At 48.4% G+C, this 19,133-nt stretch overlaps 1 protein-coding gene across 1 annotated transcript in view; it reads left to right on the forward strand.

Moving 5' to 3' along the window:
• Positions 1–19,133, forward strand: part of LOC119113580 (opsin-5-like) — a 35,207-nt gene that overhangs the window by 7,528 nt on the left and 8,546 nt on the right. The window contains exons 3-6 of the mRNA XM_037237873.1: positions 2,200–2,307; positions 12,213–12,368; positions 14,103–14,278; positions 18,716–18,900. Coding sequence (XP_037093768.1) covers positions 2,200–2,307; positions 12,213–12,368; positions 14,103–14,278; positions 18,716–18,900 — 625 coding nt within the window. The remainder of the gene's footprint in view (positions 1–2,199; positions 2,308–12,212; positions 12,369–14,102; positions 14,279–18,715; positions 18,901–19,133) is intronic.

Consider the following 19,133-nt stretch of genomic DNA (forward strand, 5'->3'; position numbering starts at 1 on the left):
GGCGTGACGCAGCCCGCCAAAGATGATCAGATCAGAAAACAAGCGTTCCAGCCAACTCAGCTGACGGCACGGAATATAATGCCTTGCTTATTGGGCACCCTAGTCAATGTGCCTTGAAGGGTATGTTTCACAGTTGAAGGTAATGAAGAAAGCATGAGATATGATGAAACAGGCTCGCTGATAACTAGCGGTATGCTCTTTTAGTGGAAAAGACGGTTCAAGAAAGCACAATTAGGTGTTAAGTAAATATGCTCCTCAATGCGTCGTGATTTGATTTTGTCATCTTGCACAACATTGAGTGAGAGTCAGTTGAACGCCATTTCATCTGGAAACTGCGCCCACGAACGCAACATATGAACACCTTGACAATTAAACTATTATTGGCCTTGATTGCCGCAAGTTTTATGGAATGGGAGATTTGGATGATGTTGTTATGACGCCATGAATGCCGACGTGAATTTAAAATATTCTCCCCGATGGACCTTTCCAAATTTTCGCGGGCGCGTAGCTTAGAAACTGGTAGGGTTTGGGTCTAAAAAGGGCAGGAATGTGAACAGCACCGAAAGGCGGACTGTTGACGGACTGATGATCGCTCTTTATGTCGCCCATTGCGTGGTTGGTGATGCCACTTATAACGTGGTGCTTGCTGCTTGCTATGCCTGACAGTATTGCTGGACCTCACCCTCCAAACTTTCTGGTAGTTCTTCCGCTTGGCTCTGTTGATAGAACGCTGAAATCGCAATCAGAACAGCCCGGTTGAAGTGCCAGCAATGCCAAGGGGAGAATTTCGGTTGTGATGTACGCGTGGCTAAATCCACACACCACCCAGTCCTTCTCAGAACTTAAAAAAAACGTCTAACGACTACCGGTGCATTAAGAAACGCTCGGATGGGGCTCAGTTTACTCTTCCGAAATTTCCCTTTTCCTCCAGAATATATTCCGAACGGCGCGACACGTACCTGCGCTCAGCTTTGTTTAGATGTGGGTCAATGCATATCCGATCTTTCACTGAAAATAGATACGCCTCACAAGGTTACTTGTCTGTGGTAAGTCAGAGCCAGACCATGGCTGATAGCGGAAGCAATTGCAAGAACATTTTGAGATGTGATGGGATAACGGAGCGTTAGACGAAGTAATGCATCGTTGAGCTGGTTTCTAAGACAACCAGACAAATGAAGTCATGATTAATTGATTTCCACTGACCTTGGGTTGAGTATGATTGTCAGATCAAGGTAAAAATCAAACCGCATAAATGCTGCAAAGCTTGCCCTATACCGCAATCCGTGACGCTCATTTCGGATTCCTTGTTGTCAGCGTCGTCAACTGACGTGTAATTTTGACGAAATGCAGGTCAGGAAACCCACTAGCCTAAAATGATCCCGATCAAGGCATTAGCACCGACCGTCCATTGATAGCGGTCGACCATTCGCATATCAGATGGTCGACCGTTTTGGTGCGTTGAATGCAAGTTTCGAGCGTAAAACACGTTTTGTGTCATACAATACAGAAATTTGATAAGCGGTGCGAGTTATGACGAATGTAAGACTGGGAATCGAATACCTAAAGAAAAGCACCATAACCGAATATGTCAATGACAGCAAACCATATAAAACACTGAAAACTATACAGGAACACGACGAGAAAGTGCCAAAGCATCCGAGCATGACATGTTGAGGTTTCGAAAGTATGCGCCAATTTGCGCGTCCCGTCTCGGCAGGCTGGATAAGTACAAGTGAGCCAGCGCATCCGCTAGGGTACAAGTTTGGTACGGCCGTCTGACAGCGACCCCCACATCACACAAACGCTCCATGACTTAACCAAACGATGACGTATGCGAACGAGCCTATGCACCAAACCAAACGAGCCAAACCAAAACCAAACGAGCCTATGCACCAAATTGTAAAATGTGTTATCTAGAGCAATCTTTTGCACTTGAAAACATTCCAATAGTTATAAGTGGAACTATTTCATCGTATCTCACGTTTGCTTCGGTTCTTTAAATGTGGAACATTCCCTTTAACCACTGGAAACTTTGTGATAAACTGCCCGGGAATCGGTATGGAAGTGCATATAGTTAGAATGTAAACTAGTTAAAGAAAAATGTTCCTGGCCTATGCTTTACAAGTACGACAGATGTTCCAAAGACGGTCCAGCGACATGAGCTTGGAAGCACCTTTTTACCTGTCGTTTGGTCCCTAGGAGGTGTGATCCATGGGTTTCTCTGCTACTTCTGCGGCATCCTCAACATACTCTCCATCTTCTTGGTGGCTCTGATCCGTTACCTGAAAACGTGTTGGCCGCATCTAGGTAAGTTTTGTTGGATAGCACGCTAACCAATCTTTCCACAGCATCCGTTTTCGGGTAAGTACGCATGTGTTTATGCTTAGAAAGAATTGCGTCATCCCTCCGACGTTTACCTGCGTAGAATCACACTTCTGTCGATATGTTTTAGGGCATCTTTTCCCTAGTCTGGAGGCCGAACACCCAAGTGTTGTTGGAATCTGTGTAAGAAATTGGTTGCGGTCCATTCAGGAGGTAAGCTTGCCAAGCTCTTTTACACTGCCCATTTTCCATTGTAGTTACACCATTCACAGACTTGGACAGTGTAGCTGTGCGTCATCAAGAGGCTGGTCGAGCCGGGGCATGCCAGGGAGTTCTCGTCAGGTATTCATGAAGTGGGAAACAGCCTTGAGACAGTTGCGTGGACAAGAAAGGACCAGCGGTTTTAAAAAAATGCTGCGCTTCGCGACCGTCAGCCTCGTACCTAAACGCACAGGAAAATCATTTCTTAAGATCTTCACCGTTCAAACTCTGTGTGCTTTTTTTGCGAAACCAACCATGCAGTGATGTGGAGTTTGACAAAATTAGTTCTCTGTTTGACATGCGCCTAAACATGGCAGCTTATAGTAGTTTGCGCGGTGAACCCACGCACTACAATGTACTGCTGCATGCTAAGTATTCATTTCCATTCGCTTGATCGAGCAGAAAGCTCCGCAAAACGCCCGGGCCAATGATCTACTAACCATTCCCTGTTTTGATTCACGGCATACGGCGTTGGACAAGTTCAGACACGACTACAGTGACAAAAATTATAATAAACGTGCTTATAGGGGATAACTAGCCGATAACTAGTCTCGTCTAGCCGAAAACAATAGGATGGCTGACCAAGTCGAGACGGTAGCCATTTTAACACCCGTGGTCACATGCCACGGTGCGCTCCGGCTGACTGTCGATGCTTCGTTAACAATCTTTCCCCGGAGGTCAGGAATGCGTATCATGAGTTGCGCGTGCAAGCTTCAACTCAATTAACCAATCAGCAGCCCATTGGAGCGAACAAGAACGCCTCCACTGTTAATGAGTGGTGTGTACCCGACACCGTATATCGACACGTAGTGAAGGGCATGGCTCGCATACAACTGTACTGCTGACGTAGTACTGGCCGTTGAGAGTGTCGTGCTGTATAAACGGTCGTATTGCATGGCTGTACCAGACATGGCTTTCCTGTGACGATTTATCATGACTTTTATCACGCTTGACCACTCGGAAGTAGTGCATGCTGCTCGGGCCGAGGAACAAATTGGACTGAGCGCCGGAGCATTCACGTAAGCCGAGGCCATACAAACCCTAACGGCGAAATGCTGTATTAGCTTCTATTTGTACAATTACACAGACTGCATTGGAGATGGGGAATGCTGTTTTATTTACTGGCTCGTTCTTTTATATGCAATACAAGGCGAAAATCTACAAAGGGACATATATGAACGAGTGCGGATAGCAGAAGACTTTATGAAGCACGAGAAGGAGGCAAGCGCTTCCGCTTCAAAAGCATCTCCATGGTGTCTCTAATCCAGCATTATGTCTGACTACATCCATGCCCAATTTTATATCATGCTTGCCGCAAACCGTTATGCACTCACTGCAACAATGACCCCTGTGTACCGCTACAATGTGTTTGTATTCGTTTTAAATCGCTTCGTGGACTGATTATCGTCGACTTAATCGCTTCGAGACTGGTTATCTTGCTGGCCTGTGCCGCCGTCATGCTCCACAACTTCCTTACAACAAACACGAGAAAGGGAAACAAAGATAGTGTCGCGTCGTGTCACCGGATATGGATAACTTGGTTTTAACGGACACGGTTCTTCTTCGTTGTATTACTATTGTTACCAGGAAACAGAAGAAGCCGAGGGAAGAAACAATAATTAACCGAGTGTGGATTTCTGTTCTCAGAACAGAAGTCAGAACCCCGAAAGATGCAATTCGTGTTGCACTTTGAATCCAATTAACTGGAGCAACGAGGGGTTCAGTGATTGTATGGAATAAACTGTCGAAATTTTTTCACTTTCAATAAGTTCATTCGACTACATCTAAACCGATAGCACTGAGGGGTTTTGTCGATTTTATCTAGGTTGTACGGAGATACCAAGTGCTCGGTGAACCGACGTACATTGCAAATAGAAATGGAGTCAAAAGTTTGCGGTGCCATGGGTAAGCGATGTTCGTTTGGGGGTGTTCGCCCTTCAGTCAGAATCGAGTAGTGAAAACATCATCGCGCGCCCGTGTGCCCGGTTGAACACCCTCCGCTTCGCCGGTTAAGCAATTTGACCCGCTCAGATCTCAGAGATCAAGAGAGCTAGAAACACAATTTCGAAGGGTGTGGGTCCACGTGAACGCAATGACATCAAACTTTCAGGTTCGTAGGTCCATGACCTTCGGGTCAAATTGGGTCAAACAAGGTCAAAGTCTGGATTAACGTTTTAAGTCCCCAAAACCATCTCATGCAACCACCGTAAGCGTAGATGCCTGTTCTAAGCAAAAGGTCATTAATGCCCATTTAAGGTCAGTGACCTTTTTGACCTTTCAAAGTTTATTGTGCCCAAAATCTACAGGACTGCTTGGATTTTTTGCCTTTGAATAAGTGACAAAGATTACGCATGCCAGTATGCCACTAAAACCGAAGTGTTAAACCTGGGCCTTTTGGGTCAGTGGGTCAGTGATTTGGTGACTGGGTCAGTGACCCTTTCGGACCTTTAAAAGTCCATGGAAGATGTATAATGCGGCTCCTGTTATCAATGAAATCAAAGTGAGCACCAAAAACTACCATACCTCAAGCTCTAAAGTAATAAAACAGGCTGGTTTTGACCTTGGTCTGATCTGCATACCTCAACCTAGGTCAATGGAATTTGTTCATTCAATTGTTGTATTGCCTAAAAAAGCCATCTCAGAGATGTAAGGCTTCGTATACCACTCCGTTGCTGCATCAGATTGCACGATTCCCTAGAAATTGTCTTTCCGAATCTATGGCCTGACTTTGACCAGCCGTAGATCATCGACCTTGCAAGGTATATCTAATTTTTTCATATCAGACAATTCACTATTCAATTGACTACAGCTGGCCGCGTCCTTCGGAAATCATCCTCGGGGGGGGGGGGGGGAGGGGTCAAACTGACCCTCACCCTAGCGCGCAACATATACTATAATTGTATATGAGCGCTCGCAAGTCTTGGAAAAAAGTCCGCGCGTATATTTCACCTGTGCAGTTTTTAGCAAGGTAAAGGGAACGGGTGAACAGTGACAACACTAGAACCGGTACTGGAACCTGGCGGTGGAACTGGAAAAAGGCAAAGGTAAAACCTCTATTTCCGTGTTGCTATTATGGCTAATATATTCAGAGGATATCCTCAAAATAATACAGGTGAAATATACGCACTTGTCTAATCTGTGAACAGTACGCACTGGTTTAAAAAAAACAACTTTCGGAAGCATTATTTCACGGCGGCGGTCCTCGCGTGCCGGGCGCCCGCCGCCCGGTGTTATCTGCAGCGGCCAACGCCGTTCAGTTTTGCGAACCTGCAGGTCCGGCCATCAGTGTTCTTGTTCCCAAGATTACGAGCTCTCAGACTCAAAACCTCTTATGTAATATGCTGCGTTCGTCGATTCTGTGTGAGGGTGGACGTCCTCAGACAATATGGGCGAGACTTTTTCATATTTGACGTTTTTGACGTTTCGATCCAGCCCATTGAGCGCTAAGGAGAGCCACGCCTCTTCCGGGCAAGTGGCCACTCAGGAAAAACACTGGGGGTCGCATCGTCCGTCCCGGCTGCGGGATCAAAGGGCCATTCAGTTCCAGGGCGGGATGCGTACCGGCTGCCATTCTGGCGACACGGGAACAGAGGTCCCATGGTCGATCCGGAGGCATTTACAAGGATACATCATTCATTGGCCTCATCCCCTACTTGGGAGGCCCCTTCTTACCCGAGAAGTTTGACCCGGATCGACGCAGGGACCTTCGTTGGGGCAAAAAGATCCCTGATCGCCGCGGGTGGCTAATGATCGACAAATACGCTCCATTTCGGCTTGACGGGTCCCTGGCTGAAATGGGTTGGATGGCCCTCGTCTTGGCCCTCGTCGTCGTCTTTTGGAGCATCTGAATGACACAGGACCCTCCCATCGTATCAGAGTGAACTCTCATCGCACGGCTTCATATCCCCTCTCATTGTCGGAGAACTTCGACCAACGCGAGAGACCTTCCAGCTGCCGGGATCCCGTCCGTGTCCCTGCTTAGCAAATGCTCCCCTGGCCGACTCGTGCCCCCTGCCGGCACAGGGTCGCCTGTTAGACGCTGTGGGCTCCTGGCCGACACAGGAGCTCCGCCCAACGCAAATATCGTCTGCCTCGTCCCTGTTTGAGAAATGGGCCCTCAGAGCTCGAACCGACAGTGAGCCGACCGTTAAGTACTTGTGGTGCCTGATCGACATGGAGGCCCTCGTCAATTCCGGGAGGGGGGAGGGGGGGGGGATCAACGCGAAGCGCCCTCTGACTGTCATTTGAGAGCTCGATTCTGCTGGCGGGTTGCGCCAGGCCAGGTCGGGCATACTGTGACCCCCGGTCAGCCTTTCGGACTCTCTATCAGGCACTTGATCGTCAGCCCCGAGGGGCCCTTCGGACCCTCGGGATGTAGAAGCGGCGCATGTGCCAACTGTGCCCGCCCCCTTACTGCGCCACGGAAAGAGACTTCAGGGGATGGACGGTTACGACAGACTTCTGATCGGTGTTCAAAGTATTGCTGGGTGTTCTGATCTGCATTGCCGTTTAACACGCCTGTCGGGTATGGGGTTCAGCGTCAGAGCAGCAGCGAATCCAAACGACATTGCCCCTCATAGCGCAGCAGCACACTCAAATCCTCCTCCAAGAAATAGGAGGGTTCGACCACCACCACCAGACACCAGTCACCACCAGCAGACGACCCAGCGCTCTGCCCATCGATTACCTGCCGACACTGACAACGCGGTGAACCACCTCGAACATGCCCGTTTGCGACTCCGCGCGCGGCGATCCGAGAATGGGCCTCCTTCCCGGAAAAGCAAGAAGTAAAGTAAAAAAGCACGTCAATGGTCGCCATTCAGCAGCCGCCACCCCACGAAAAGCCCCGCAGGGAGCAAACATTACTCAGCCTAGGTCGACAAACGCCCGCACACGCGGTTACCTGGCAGGGCCGGCGGTGAGCTTTGACTGTTTGTAGCGGTGCTTCGGTCAAGAAGGGTTTCAAAACCATTTATCTTCAAGCGCCAGACCAGCGTTTGCAGCCGCATAGCTTGTATCGCATTGTCGGTATCCGAAGTTTCAATCCCATTTTGCTGTCATGCGCTTGAGTCCGAAGGCACAATATTGGATCCCATACGACTTCGATTGGAGGATACGTATGTCAGATCGAATGGATATCTTTATGGCGGTTGTTTAGGATTTGTATGATGCGTGGTATGCCTTAACGAATGCAATGCTGCGCTGAAAGAATTTTGCAGATTGACCAGTAGACTCTGCGTCTTCGAATGCATGTTAGGTGGATCGGACGGTGTGTCGCATGCATAGCAAACTACGTGAAAGAAAATAATCTAGGATGCGTTGATCCTCATGAAGTGGCGTACTGTTCGGACAACCGTAGGTATGCCATCTCATTTGACGTATGATGCCGAGTTTTTTGCACGTTCAGTCGTCTGTCACAGGCAATAAAAGTTATGACACGTGAAAAAATGACATTATATCACGTAACGATTGAAGGCTTTGCTTCGCTTAAGCCAAAGGTGATGTGACATATTTATTTATTCATGCGGCAGCTCCTGATATATATACACACTGTTCACGTCTGTTCTCTCGTGTAAAAGTGCAAAGTGGCATATAGAGCAGCGGTGTTGCCAAGTAAAACTGAAGACCTCGTTTTCTTGTATCCTCAAGGCGTACACCGAGGTGTGAGATACGCTTTCCAGACCGCAGACGCCATGTAGGTTCGGTGTACACACGTTAGTTTTTAAAACTCACCGGTCCAGGGAAAACTTTAAGTTCAGGTCAAGAGGTTAGGGAGTGTTTTTATGATTTTCGAGTCCACATTACGCCGTCACCACTTTGCAACGGCACTGCACTTCTTTCCTACAGTCGCGACCACCGTCATCATGACAACGGCCGCGCTCACCTCAACTGGTGCGAATGAAAGAACGTTTTTGCTTGGTCCTGCGGGCAAAGGCTCGCTACCAAGAAGTTGGTTGGTTGAAATTTGAACCAGTGCGCCACATGGATCGTGTGATACTCCCATTCCCAAAGTCAAACCATGCGTCGAAAAGAGGCACTGTGGTTAACACCATAGGTGAGAGAGCAAAGCCAAAGTTTAACGTTTCGTCGAATTCGCGGGATAATAGCTCCGTGTTGGCACATCTGTTTGTGTAAACAGTGTGTTTAAAGCTTTCGTAGCATTTCTTGCACACAGATTTTGACACAATAACGTGCTGCAAACGTTGCAGGACATTTACTTTGGAAAGAGCAGGACAAATGAAATGGATTACTTTCACAGTGGTGAGCAACGAGTCAAGTAAGATTTCTCCCAGAGGTTTGGCATCTTCAAATCAAAATTCTAAACTGTTCAGCAGGATTTCGAAAAAAGATAGTGCTGATCAAATTGCACGCATCTGATGAAGCAATAAGTGAAAAGTACCAAACAGGTGGGATACTCCCTTGAAGATCTTAATGCGAGGCCCGGAGGCCAACATAGCCGGCCAAAGGTGAAAACAAACCCTTGCACGACGGTGGTGGTAAACTTCTGCCCACTGTCTCCGGTTGCCGATGCTCCGCGCGAAGCCAAAACTGCTGACAATCGTAACATAAAGACATCACTATTGGACAGCTGGCGCTAGTCAGCATTAACTCGCCCTGAAAGGGGGGTGGGGGAGGGCCGGCGCGACCCCCCCCCCCTCTAAAGTCTTTTTAATCATATCTCTCTGACATGCCATGCAATCCCGTCCAAATCTCAGTAACCTATGTGACATGCAATTTGGGCAATTTGGGCATTTTGACCCCAGACCGTGTCACTAGCCTTTCTGATTTCGAAGCGACAGCGGCTTTTCGAAGGGCAGTGCACGGCGATCCACGGCCAGCGTGGCCGGCAACCGACGATTCCGCGGGTCGCGCGCGGGGGGGGGGGGGGGGGCTGAACATTAACACACCGTTGCATTAACAGGGCCCTACGTTATACAAGTACGCCTCAACGTATACAAACACATACCGTTTCACTGAACTTTAAACAAGGACCACACCTTTCTAGATTTTGTGTAACTACATGGCATGGTCCTGTATATAGAAGCATCCAAAGCTGAAAAAGTTAGAATCTCGGGAAAATTTGATCTTTGATCGACATAATGGGGTCGATTATTGACCAAGGAGCATACAACTCATTACGCATCTCGCGATGGCCAAAAAGCCCAGTTCTTTGGTATTTCTCAGCAGGCTCTATCTTTCTTAGTTTATCGCTCTTTGTCTCTTGTCGCTCTTTGTCTCAGACTGGTATTGTCTGGGGCTGGTATTGCATCATGGCATGCTGAGGCCTGCAGAAACTGAGCGGTTCCTTGTGGCGCGTGTTCTCGGCAGCAGGCTCCGCATACGTCCACAGGCTGCGTGCGGGGCCCCCTTGTGAGCGTCCACAGGCTGCGCACGCGACTCCTTTGTGAGCGGATGTGCCCCTCCCCCCTCAGGCGCTGCGGGGATCAACCGGCGCAGCATTAACTGACGAGGGCTTGATCGAGGGCTTCATAACGAGGACGTTCGATAAGCCGTGCTTGAGCAGAGAGGAGAGCGGGCATCCCTCGTGCGATGACCTGACGGCGGTTGCATTCAAACAGCATCCGGTGTCAAACGAGTACTGGCGGTCACGGTCGCGCAGGCCCGAAAGGCACGGCTCGGGCGCAGGACTCGGTGGGGGGGGGGGGGGGGGAGCACGGTTCGGGCGCCGGCCCCAGGGGGCAAGGCTCGGTCGCCGGCACCGAGGGGGGGGGGGGGGGGGCTCAGGCACCGGTCGGCGGTGCGAGCGACGCCACGGCGTCGGTCAGTGTTACAAAATTTACTTAGTAGAGTGTGATGGAGGTAAATATAACTCGGCGCCACCAGAATTCTGGCTCTCCGGTGGCCTCTAATGAGTTTATCTTCTGCGGTTAATCATGTTATGAGTGCGCTAATATAGTTTGCCAGCAAACCTGTCCATACTAAGCTTGTGGGCCTCGGGTAAACTGCGTTAATGTCATACCTATTTTTCGTTCCAGGCAACTCTCTATACATCTTAGAAATAGTGCTGCAAAAAACACAAACACAATGACACCAAACAACATTGATACGCAAGCAAGTCAGTAAAAAGACAGATAAAACAAAGCACGTCTGCTGACATTCGCTTCCACGTCCACATGTCCCAGCACTAAAACGACATAATCCTTGGATTATACTAGACTTTTGGGGGTAAGGGGCAGGGGGCAAGGAGAAGCGGAAGCTGCACGTGTGAAAGTGCTCTTTACGTCTGCAGATGCATTTAATTACGATTTCATTGTTTTCTATATGTTATTTGAGCATGCTCCGACCAATACCAATGATGCGACGTATTATATGAAACTTTTTGGTGATGTGATATTTGGACTTTAGTCTGACAAGAAAAAGCTAATAAGAAACATCAAATGACCTAAAAGGGGCTTGCCTGAGCTCATTAATGCATATATATATATATATATATATATATATATATATATATATATAGATATAGATATAGATAGATAGATAGATAGATAGATAGATAGATAGATATATATATATAGATATATATATATATATATATATATATATCTATCTATCTATCTATCTATCTATCTATCTATCTATATATCTATATCTATATCTATATCTATATATCTATATATTATGCCAGCAAACATTCACACACAATACACACACACACAATCCACATATATATATATTATAATATATATATAATATATATATATGCATGTGGTGTGTGTGTGTGTGGTGTGTGTTGTGGTGTGTGTGGTGTGTGTGTGTTGTGTGTGTGTGTTGGTGTGTGTGGTGGTGTGTGTGCGTGTGTGTGTGGTGTGGGTGTGTGGTTGTGTGGTGTGTGTGTGCGTGTGTGAATTGCGGACAATAAAACTGTAGCTTCCAATACACAGGGGGGCGGGGGGATATCTCGTGATGCGGTTGATTACACAATACACAGATGAGATAAAACACTAGGACAGGGGAAGTGGCGGCAGCATTATTAATATAATATAATAGATATATGATATATATATATATATTATGTTGCGCGCGTGTGCGTGTGTGTATGTAGTGTGTGTGTTGTGTGTGTGTGTGTGGGTGTGTGTGTGTTGGGTGTGTGTGTGTGTGTGTGTGTGTGTGTGTGTGTGTGGGTGTGTGTGTGTGTGTGTGGTGTGGTGTGTGTGTGTGTGTGTGTGTGTGTGTGTGTGTGTGTGTGGTGTGTGTGTGTGATGGTGTGTGTGTTGTGTGTGTCAGTGTGGTGTGTGTGTGTGGGGGTGTGTGTGTGTGTGTGTGTGTGTGGTGTGTGTGTCTGTGTGTGCGTGTGTGAATGTTGCGGACATAAAACTGTAGCTTCCCATACCACGACGGGACATTATTCATAATTTAGACTTAATGTTCCATTCGTGTTTGAACAATGGTTGTCGTTGTTTGCCTGTGTGATCTCCCCAGAAGTGCCCTTGAAGGAAATGACATGGGATAGGGTATGGCACGTGCACCAGGTGCCACATCCTCCAAATTAAATCAGTACAGATAACAGCTCTCAGCAAAATATACCCGTTTTAACCGCTTCACCCGTTTTTCACTACCCCCGTCGCGAGGCAGCAGTTGCTCCCGTGACCTGTGGTGACCTCTGACAGGTCACCTGCACGACCTGGGCTCGGCACGGTTGTACATGGCCGGCGCGTACGTCTACGCTCTCTTCTGGTCCGTGATGCCCATGGTTGGGTGGGGCCGATACGGTCTCGAGCCTCACAAGATCTCTTCGAGCCTCGATTGGACAAGCCCGCTCATCCGTAAGTGACGTCACTGTTACGAACTACTCGCTGGAGCAAAAGCCAGCAGCGGGCAGCGATTATCATGCATAGTTCCGGATGAAGTTTCGAACGAAGCACGCACGTCGCTCCGATCACAACTGCCTGCCCAACTTCGAGAGTTGCAAGTAGTGGCATAGTTGGTGGAGCAACAGGCGCGCTGCGTTCATGTGGACAGTGTTCACTGACGTCTGCAAGCGTGCGAGCGGTGGGCCCTAAGTCACTGAGGCCGGCTATGTCGGGCTGGGCTTTGTTGTTCGAAAGAGTTATGAAGCAATGGGAGATAAGTGATAGTGGACTCGTGCAGAAACTAGCGAAAAGACTGCTTCACCCGGTGTTTTTCCAACGCTAGATCAACAACCAGCTCTTTTGATGAAATCACGTGGCTCAAAAACTCATCAAAACGTCAACAGCCAAAAACACCTACTGACTGTGACAGCAGCACGTAAGTCAGGCATCCATTTGTATCTCAGATATTATGCGCTTGGTGGATCTGTAAGAACGTGCAGCAAATACAGTGCAAACCAGATGAAAAATTATTATTCTCTTCGAGAAGTGCTGCAGGAGACCACTTCCTGGAGGCAGCCCGGTTGAGAGTTATTGAATTCGCTTATGACCTAACTCGGGTGCTTTAAGATTGCTTAACAGGGGCACCCCCTGGGAAAGTTGGCTGTTTTTCCAGGTGCCTTCCTGCCAGAAAAAAAAAACACCAGGAGGCAGGCTGTCAAAATGCCTGATGCGTCACATTGCGTCGCATGCACTATCTTCAAGATGATAGGGCTTCAATTTTACCTATGGCTTAAGACGAGGTACCAGTATTACGGATATAATTTTTATGCGGCATTTCCGGATCATTGCCTAAATTATCTCCTTGGAATTGTTGGGATTCGAACCCGGTTCCGACTAGCTCAGCTGAAAGCTCTGGACTCGCAGCCAGGAGACCCTGGTTCGAATCCCAGCAATTTGATGGAGATAACTTTGGTTGTAACTGGTACGTGGCTGAACACCAAACATCACCAGTTCTTTTTAAGTATTTCGGAGCGCCTGAAGACAGACGGGGATATCAGTGGCCAAACGCGTTGTGTACATACTTCATACCAGACGAGGATGTTCGAGCACATCCGAACAATGATCACATCTGTGTTAGCATTTCACTTTTTCCTTTCACGCGCTATTCTCTCAGCATTCATTCAGCACAAGTTTCTTATCTACATCTACCAGTGGATGAAGACATTCGCTGACGCTGACTTTGGGTGCTTCTAGGCATGTATGACTCCAGCCATTATGAGAAGAAGCTTCAGCAAGCATCATTATGTAGCAGTTGCCCCCAGCGATAATAACAGAACATAAGTGATATTCCGTAAATGTTAATCTCAATCTGTGAAACGTGACCAGTGTGTATAAAACTACGAAATCGTGTTTCATTTCCCTGCTTTTAACAAGTGTTATTTCACTCAAGGCGCCTGGCGTCCGATGACGGGCTGCCAACAAGTGCCTTGACCAGCCGTGGTCTGGTCTCCAGGGCCGGAGGGTGCGTAGTGTCGTCAGCCGCCGTGGGGTGTGACAGTCACGACCGTGTGCCCTGATCAGCCTCCGCTCTGTGCCAGCACCAGCTCTCGCTTCGCACTTCAACGGTACCCGTACCTCAGCGGTACCTGGTACCTCAACCTGACCTCGTGCCCTGACGTCCTTGACCAGCCGCCCCATGACCGACAGGCGACCGGACATACGTGGTGTCGTCGGTGGTTTTCGTCTTCCTGCTGCCGCTGGCCGGCATGCTCACCTTCTACTGTCGCATCGTGCTCATGTCTTCGCGAAGCACGCGAGCCATCACCGAGCACGGCGGCTTGCTTGTCAGGGAGCTGCGCCGGCGCGACCGCAAGCTCAACCAGGTCAGTCTCGCGCGCGTGGTGTCCCTGAGACGGCCACGATCCATAGTCAGTGGTCCGTCTGGGGCGCGTCCTATAGCAGTGACCCTGGCCACACAAGTGTCTGGTAGCCCTTACGGCCAGCGAGAGGATGGGATGCGTGCCACGTGCCGAGCGCAGCTTTTGAGGTCACGCCACGTGCCGAGTGCAGCTTTTGAGGCCACGAAAAAACGTCTTTTTGACACGTCGCAATTGTTATGGTACATTTAGTGCGCATGTTTTCTGAGAACAAATTGAGCCATGTCCCGTTGGATTGATGAATCGCGGCGTTATTTCTGAGTGTTGGGGTTAATATTTTTCGTCAAAACGTCTGGCAGTTTGTTATGTTTGAGTGCTTGAATAAATGGTTCACACTAAAATGTGCGACATTTGATGGTTATCTTTGGATGCTTGACCGACCATTTTGCGCAAAAATGTCCAGCTCTTTATGTTTTTGTTTTGTGCTGAAATGAATATTTTGCGCCAACATGTTTGGCATTTTATGGTTGTCGCTGGGTACTCGACTGAATATTTTGCACCAAAATGCCCGACAGTGTTGGTTATTTTCGGGCACTGGAATGAACGCCCTTAGCCAAAATGTCCGGCATTTTTTGGTTATGTATGGGTACTCAAATGAGTTTTTGCGTCAAATTGCCGCGCATTGTAGCATCAAACGGCATCCTTGGTTACGACTCTCCAAGGTCACCTGTGGCTAATGACCCAATTTACCTTGTTTGACTTTACATCGACTCAGGGTCCTTTTATACTGCTACATCTTATGCACAACAAAAACGCACGCGTATGTGGTTCAAAGAGTGCTGTTCTGTGATCCATGGAGTCATGACCTTTCGACTTGGTTTTTCCAATCATTAGCACGCACCCGGATGGCAGGGTGAATACCCTTTGTTCTGGTGGGGGTCAAATTGACCCCCTGAGATTTAGAAAAGTGAAATATGTTAAGAATCCAAATTCACGGGTCAGTGACCTACTCTGACCGCTAAAAAGTCCATGGAACATGTCTGCTGCGGTGCCTGTCATTAATAAGTTCGAAGCAGGCATCAGAAACTACCCATAAAACTACGCTCACGAGTAAAACAGCAAGTTAGTTTTGACCCCGTTCCGACCTTTATACATTACCTGAGGTAAATGGCATCGGCTGTAATTCTGAATTTTATTTTTTTATTGCCTAAGAAATTTTCTCAGATATGCAATGCTCCGTCTAACACTCCACTGTTGCATCACATTGTACGGTAGTCGAAAAAACACCCTTCTCTCACATCCGTTGGACCTGCCATAGCCAAGCGACCTTACAAGGCACAGCTAATGTTTTTTGCATCATAAGGTCAGCTATTCAGTTCCCTACAATAGTTCAAAGTTTGGTGGGACTGCGCCGCGCTGTTTGGAAATCATTCCGGAAAAAAGCTTTGAGGAGTTTGCTCAGCTCAGCTCAGTTTGACCCCTACCCGAGCGCGTGTTAAACCTGATGGAACCGACAAGATCGCCAGCCGAGGGGTGTCAATTTGATCCCCACCCGAGCGAGCAACAAGGCTGATCGAATCGACAAGATCGCCAGCCGAGGGGTGCCAATTTGATCCCCACCAGAGCGCGTAATAAAGCTGATCGAATCAGCGAGATCGTCGGCCGATCTGGAAAGCTGAAACCGGAGCCCTTGGAATTCCTGGACACCAGCCTGATCGCCGGTTTTCGTTGCGCGTCTCTGGCCCAATTTGTGGCCATATGACATCGACCCCCGTCGGCAAAAAACGCGAGTTGATGTAGCTGCCTGCGCAGGGAGGGCTAGCGCTTACAGGTAGCCACCTGTCTGGCGAGGTTTGACGCTGGCGGTCTTCATTTGAATTACGTGCCACCAAATGGCTCAAGAACGCGGACCTCTCTAAGGTGAAAGGTAAAAATAGGTAATTGGTCCCATCGTATCACGAGACGAAGAGAACTCTTCGTCTGCAACTTCGTAACGACTTTGTCGCGGCATCTGGCTAGATGCAACAGGATATATGTATGCAGCAGGCGGAGATCGGGCCAGAAAAGTTAGGGGGACCCCGATGAAACATATTGATAGTATGATGGAATTTCTATTTTGCGTGATCGTTCAGTGAAATTGACAAATGGCATAACATAAATTCAGGTTGACAGCACAGTGATGCACTAATTCATCCGGTGATATTTTGAAAGAAAAGGGTGATTTGGTGGAACAACGCTATGTCGCTAAAACGATATGACTCGGAAATCTCAAGAATACGCTATGCCAAGGGCGTACATTCGGAGAATACGACCCCAAAGACCATGGGTCATGCTGGCCTTGGTGTTTCGTATTGAGACACTAAGCTAACAGGAGCAGTGATTTGAATTTAGCCCATTCATTCTGCTAGTGCGATCATTGTAGACAACACATGACCGATCACACCTGAAGTGAGATATGCGATGCTGGTGAGAGATATGCGATGAGGTGAGATATGCGAGATGAACGGCCGCTGCACCGATCATTATGTAGGCATTCCCAGGACGTTCAGATACCTTACTTCCAAGGACAGCGAAGTTTGTGTGTGTATTGGGGGGGGGGGGGGCAGATATCTCTCGCTTACATGTTTGGGAAACTTAGCCGCAGCCCAATTCAGTTTCAAGACCATGAATATAGGTGTTGTGTGAAAGTTGTGTGAGCAGATTATTCTTATTTTTGTTTTATTCCCTTCTCCATATTGCATCGTTCCAGCGTTCGCGCTTTAAAACACTGCAAAACTGACCCATTGATTGCCGATTTTTACAGCCGCTCAGAAGGATCGCATGGGAGATGGAGGTTTTTAAAATGGATCAATCTAGTTATGATTACAGCGAATAGCAAAAGCACGAACTTGACTATGGATTAACCCGGATTTGTACAAACGCATTATGATATGCCGGACTGAATCAGACTAAATTCAAAAGACCGAAAAAGTCGGATGGCGGGATAATTGAATTCCTAACAGCCGGACCGGGCTAAGTAAACTCAAGCAACGCAATCCGTGAGGCATTCTAGCTAATCACCATAAATTTGTTGCCCGTGTGTTATTTTCTAACTGATCACACGTTTGTTGGCCGTGCTTTTACGGAAGAAGTGGTCCAAGGCCAGCCAAATTTCTGAGGTATGACTTTCTATAGGGGCTTGTAAAAACGTTTTTACAAGCATATTTCTGCTCTCCATTGGCAAGAACCCGCAACGTTGGGCACGCAACCTGAGCCGACTAAGAATGCTCGGGCACCCCGCTCCCTTTGGATGCATTAATGATGCAGTTAGGGCCATTCGAGTCCGTTAATCTCTGATGACATTCATTGACCATGGCCGGTCCTGGGCACCCTTTTCACTGGTCTCGATTCAGTTCAGGATTTTGCCATTATTCGATTTAGGAGCACCGTTCATATCACTTGCTTTGTACGTTTTCGGCGCCGATAAGCAGTGGATTTTCTTGCCGCTGTTCTCATGAACTAAGGCCGACCTGGCCGCGCAGACCACAAGCCGGACACTTTAATACTGAAGCGCGCGTCGTTGGATTCGACTTTGAGTTCGCCAGCGTTAATGCCTTGGCTCCAGCCACACCAGGGAGAATTTAGCGAAAGGTTGCTATCTGCTTCCCATCTGGCACGCAGTTAAGAATAGGTCTCACCTGGCTTCAGCTAATGGAAGTCAATTACTCTGATCACGCTACTTTCAGAGGATCTCTGTCGCCGAGGGCCTGAAACAATTATGAGATTACATGCACGACATACCAGGCACATGTGGCCTAATTTGGCGCTGGATCTCGCAGAGCCTCAGCTGCTGATAAACCGTGGGGAAATGCGGCGACCTACCACGGTTGTAACGATCAGCTACTGCGCAGTATGCTTGTTTTTCACATTCTCCGTCTGAATTCAAATTACTGTAGTTGTGTAAATGCAAAAGAAATTTCATCTTCGCTTTGGACGTGTGCATTGTTTTTCTAAGCTCGACAAGCATTGAAATTCCTTCCTGCTGCTGTATCGTTCGAAAAACAAACGAAAATGTTTGCGTTGTATGTGAGCAAAGTTTCGTCCTGTAATACAAAGTACACAGTGAGTGTGGGGCGCCAGCAGTTTTTGTCTCCTTTCTTGCCACTCGAAACACTAAAAAAGCACACGTGGCTTGGTGGCATGTTCCAAAGAGGCAGCCGTGCGCACCCAGCGCACATTTATGTACGTTGCTATGGAACTATTATGGCAATCGACACCACAACCCCTCCACCGACGGTTGGACGGAAAGCGAAAACTCCGCCGGCAGCTGAGCTTAAAGCCCTTGACGTGCGGGCCACAGCCGAACACACTTGACCATATTGGGCCACCGCACTGACCGAATCAAGACCTGATCGGCTTGCCGCTGGCGTGCTGTCCTGACACAGCTTTGACCTGTCGCCGCAGCTGGTGGTGCTCGTCCTGGCCGGTTTCGTGACGGCCTGGCTGCCCTACACGGTCGTGTCGCTTCACGCCAGCGTGGTGGGCTCGTACCAGCTGCCCGTCTGGATGGTGGCCGTGGTCACGCTGTTCGCCAAGCTCTCCAGCCTCACCAACCCGCTCTGCTACATACTCGTGTCGACACGATACAGGTCAGTGCAAACGGGACCGCGAAGCCGGCGCGCAGGCCCGTCGCATTGTGTTGTGCAGCCGGTGAGTGCAGGTCAGGGGCGAAACATCAGAGTTGGCAGGATGATCCGTTTCCACGCGGGAGGTCCTGGTTCGATTCCCGGCTGATGCCGTCATCTCTGGGAATGACATATCGCTATATCGTCACTTTCACAAAATAAAGGGTTGCGCCGAAGTGCGCCGAGCAGCCTTAAAA

This window comes from Pollicipes pollicipes, unplaced genomic scaffold (genome assembly GCF_011947565.3).
Source record: "Pollicipes pollicipes isolate AB1234 unplaced genomic scaffold, Ppol_2.1 Scaffold_7262;HRSCAF=8765_pilon_pilon_pilon, whole genome shotgun sequence".
Classification (NCBI taxonomy): Eukaryota; Metazoa; Arthropoda; class Thecostraca; order Pollicipedomorpha; family Pollicipedidae; genus Pollicipes; species Pollicipes pollicipes.